Source organism: Microtus ochrogaster, linkage group LG1 (genome assembly GCF_000317375.1).
Source record: "Microtus ochrogaster isolate Prairie Vole_2 linkage group LG1, MicOch1.0, whole genome shotgun sequence".
Taxonomy (NCBI): Eukaryota; Metazoa; Chordata; class Mammalia; order Rodentia; family Cricetidae; genus Microtus; species Microtus ochrogaster.
Window position 1 is genome coordinate 33,061,131 of NC_022027.1, and position 3,946 is coordinate 33,065,076.

Sequence of the window (3,946 nt, forward strand, 5' to 3'; positions counted from 1 at the left end):
ATGGAGCCTGCTCAGAGTGAGCTGCCATCTCCCATGGAGCAGTCATCTCTGCTGGAGCCACCTCAGGTGGGACATTGTCAGAAAGAGTTGCCTTCTCTTTTGAACTATGCTCAAATGGAGGTTGTGCAGACAAGGCCTACTCACATGGGATCTGTTCAGGAGGAGCTTCCTGCTGTCATGGAACCACCTCTTCAAGTCAAGCCCATTACTAAAAGGTCATCTCCCCGAAAAGATAAGACGAAGGAGAAGTTGAGCATACGGCGTGAGATGCTGCGGCAGGAACAAGTCCTTATTGAAGTTGGCTTAGTGCCTGTTAGAGAGAGCCAGCTTCTAAACGAGAGCAAGAGTGCACAGGGTCGCCCAGGCCTGTCCTCACCACTGCCAAAGGGAAACTCAAGAAGAGAAGAGGCACCCAAGGACCACAACATCTCTGAGGGGGAAGGAATAGCCCCTCTCAAAGTAGGGACTGAGGAAGCCTGCGAGAGCCAAACTGAACTTGTTGCTCCAAAGGACTCTACCAGTGTCTTATCCTCTGAGCAAAATTCAAAAGTGCCAGATGGTGAAACACTACATGTTAAATGTCAGACAGATTCAGCTGGGGCTTGTGAAATTGAAGTGGGCACCGAGCAGAACACAGCAGACAATGTCTCTGTGAAGGACTCAGCAGTCGAGCCAGGGTCACCAGTGCCTCGTCTCCCATCAGCAGAACGTGAAGTGGCATCAGCAGCTGTAGTGGCCTCACCTCCTATCACTTTGGCTGAAAACGAGTCTCAGGAAATTGATGAAGATGAAGGCATCCATAGCCACGATGGTAGCGACCTGAGTGATAACATGTCAGAAGGCAGTGACGATTCCGGGCTGCATGGAGCTCGGCCAGGGCCACAAGAAGCTGCTTCAAAAAACGGAGAGGAAGGGTTGGCAGTTAAAGGAACTGAGGGAGATTTTGTTTGTATTTTCTGTGATCGTTCTTTTAGAAAGGAAAAAGATTACAGCAAACACCTCAATCGCCATTTGGTTAATGTGTACTTCCTTAAGAAGGCAGCTGAGGGGCAGGAGTAGACCGGAAGTGCAGTTCCTGGTGTAAACACGTCTCTGCTTCTAGTTTAAGGCAGGAGGCAAACGCAAGCTTGCTTTAAGTAGTGCCCAGTGCTGATTTTGAAGCGACATTCTTTTTCTTAGGACTGTGTCTTATCTATTGACTGTTGCATAAATCTTAGCAAAGCCTAGGAAGTTAATGTAAGGAAACAGACACTTAAATCTGTTAGCGTGTGCAGTCAAGTGGAAAGAGGAAGGCAAGATGGTAGAACATGCTTTCTTGCCTTGTTCACCTGCAGCCTGTCAGTTTTTATGTCTTTTTCACTTTAGTTTCTATTTTTAGTTCCTTGTTCAGATTGATAAAAATTGGCGTAGCAAATTACTTGAAGAATTTGCCTGCTTTATATAAATAAAGTTAGCACTTTAAAGTTTCTTTAGATCACAAAAGACATTTAAATTGAAGAAAAATTCTTTGAACAGTGGACATTGTATCTGTCCAGGTAACTGCTTCCTGACTTAACGGTCAATATGTTGTGTTTGTATGTTAATCATTCTAAAAAGTGATTTTGGTGTTTTTTATTTTGGTGCTTTACTGGCTTAATATGTTGCACATGGTTTTTGTTTTTTAACCTATGCAGTTAATTCCTCCCCCCTAGACATAGCATTGTGTTTGATAGTAACACTTTATCCATATATGCATGGTTTTTCTTTTGGGGGTGTGCTTTTAGGCTTGTTTGCAAAGGGCCGTTTTCCTTTTCTTTGCAATTGTCTTTTTTGCAGAACAATAGTGTGTGCAAGTTTATGAGCAATGGAACATGCAGGTTCAATCCATTGTTTTTTTATTTCTTACTTTAATTATAACTGCTTATCTATGCCAGAATCAGTTTCATATAAGTTATTTTGAATGGTGAGCATATGCGTAATTCCACAGCTCTCCGGTCTGACTTTTCCAGTAAGCCATGAGATCCCATATTGACAAAATTTAATCTCATATCAGCCATTAAGAGGTTTTTTTTTTTTTTTCTGATTCTAGCTTATCTCTTAGTGATAAATTGTTCTTTGAAGAGTTTATTTTTTCAATAGATAGTTGACGTTGGGATGGACGCTTAGCTGAGTAAAGAACTCCAAGTTATTGGTGGAAACAGCAAATTTGGAACCAGACATAGTTACCGTTCAAACTATAGAATATCACTTGTGAGGAAGCCATCATGGCCGCATGGCTAATCGAGAATGGAGTGCTAACTTCTGGCCAACAGCTGCATCTTCCAGTGAGTACCTGAACAGGGCTGATGTTCATACTTTCTCAGGGATCTCCACAAATTCGTGGGTGTCCTCACTGCCCCTGTGAGACAGCCTCTGTACAGGAGAGGCCTCCAGCGAATTGCAGCCATCCCGGTGTCGTCAGTGACATTGCTGAGAAGCCGCATGCTCCAGAACTGGTTCTGTGCTCTTTGGTCAATGCCTGAACGTGAAATAGTCCAACTTGGGATGTGTTTTTACTGGTAGTAGCTACAAAGTACGATCCCAAGCGGGACTTGTGACATTTTGGTGGTCATGTTCTGTTTGGACATAACCTCTGTGTATTTCATTTATTTTCTTTTACCTGGCGATCTCTGAGCAGGCTTCAGATTTTGACAGTTCATGAAAGATGACAAGCATTAATGTATGTGTGAAAAGCTTAGGGAAATTCTGAGTGAAGTTTTAGTTAAAGTTGGTTGAACTTGGGATTGACTGGGAGGCCAAAGATTTAAAAAGCGGAAAATTCTCTCAAAACACAAGTTGTGTGATAATAGTGTGTGCTTTGTGTGTGTGAATGAGGATTTGTAAATGTTGAATTCTAGGCTCCGACAATCATTGTCAGTGCAGATCAGACTGCAAGTATTTATGTTTTAAAACTTAAATTATAAAGCTAGTTAAGTCTTTCTAACAACTAGTTTTAACGTTCATGAGCACGTTTTACCTTTGTTACCTATTGAAGATGTTGGAAAAGATGCATCGCAAGCACAGGTGGAGGCTGGGAGCTGGTTTTGAGGAAGAGGCCTTTGTGGAGTCTTTCCTATAGTAAAGGAAGGAAAACAGTGCATTCTGGGACTAAACTAAGTTTTAATTTGAGACTAGAAGTCAAAAACAAAAATATAAAGGAAATTGAAACCTCGTTAAATTGATTTTTGAAGCATTGAAATGAAATTGAGTGGGACTTTGAGGCCTTCTTCCAGAAAACAAGGACTTGGTTGCCAGGCCTATATTAGGCCTAAACCTTGGTGCCATTGTTTACTTAAATTGTTTCAATGGAAAGTACAGTTTGGAGTTCTTCCATTTGAAAACTGTGACTTTTGCATGGGATTGTTTGAATCTTGTTTTCTAGTCTCTCTTCTCGTCACCAACTTCATAGTCTGAAGGTAGATTTTTCTCTTGATAAAGGAACAAAAAAAGTGAACATCTTATTTGTAAATTGATATCTAGTAACTAGTGTTAAACTTGAAATGGTAGAATTCTTTAAAGCCTAATTTTTGGTAGCTTTAGAAAGATGTATCTTAATTATTTTTGGACCTGTATTCACCTTGTTTTTTCATATATCTTAAGTTATATTTTCTTTTCAGAGCTGCTTATTTGGGGCTTTTTTTTTTTAATTGAGGCGTAATTCATAAAAGAGGGTACATTGTTTTGATGATATTTTTACAACGTTGGCTGGATGTCTTTAGTCTTCCAAGAAGGGCCATTTTACTTTTAGAGTTACTTTACTTTTAAAGTCTTGAGGTAACACTTGGACCACTTTGCATGTAAGCACTAATGCGAATTAAGACCCAAGTTGACCTCAAGCAGTTCACTCTATGAATGTTGACAGCAAAAAGAACACTTAGCCTGTTGGTATACTGTTTCTTGGGGGCTGAAATTTTTTTTTTTTTTTTTT

At 40.5% G+C, this 3,946-nt stretch overlaps 1 protein-coding gene across 1 annotated transcript in view; it reads left to right on the forward strand.

Moving 5' to 3' along the window:
• Rest (RE1 silencing transcription factor) overlaps window positions 1-3,919 on the forward strand; it is a 23,573-nt gene extending 19,654 nt beyond the window's left edge. The window contains exon 5 of the mRNA XM_005359383.2: window positions 1-3,919. Coding sequence (XP_005359440.1) covers window positions 1-1,059 — 1,059 coding nt within the window. The 3' untranslated portion in view covers window positions 1,060-3,919.
• Window positions 3,920-3,946: the final 27 nt, after the last annotated feature.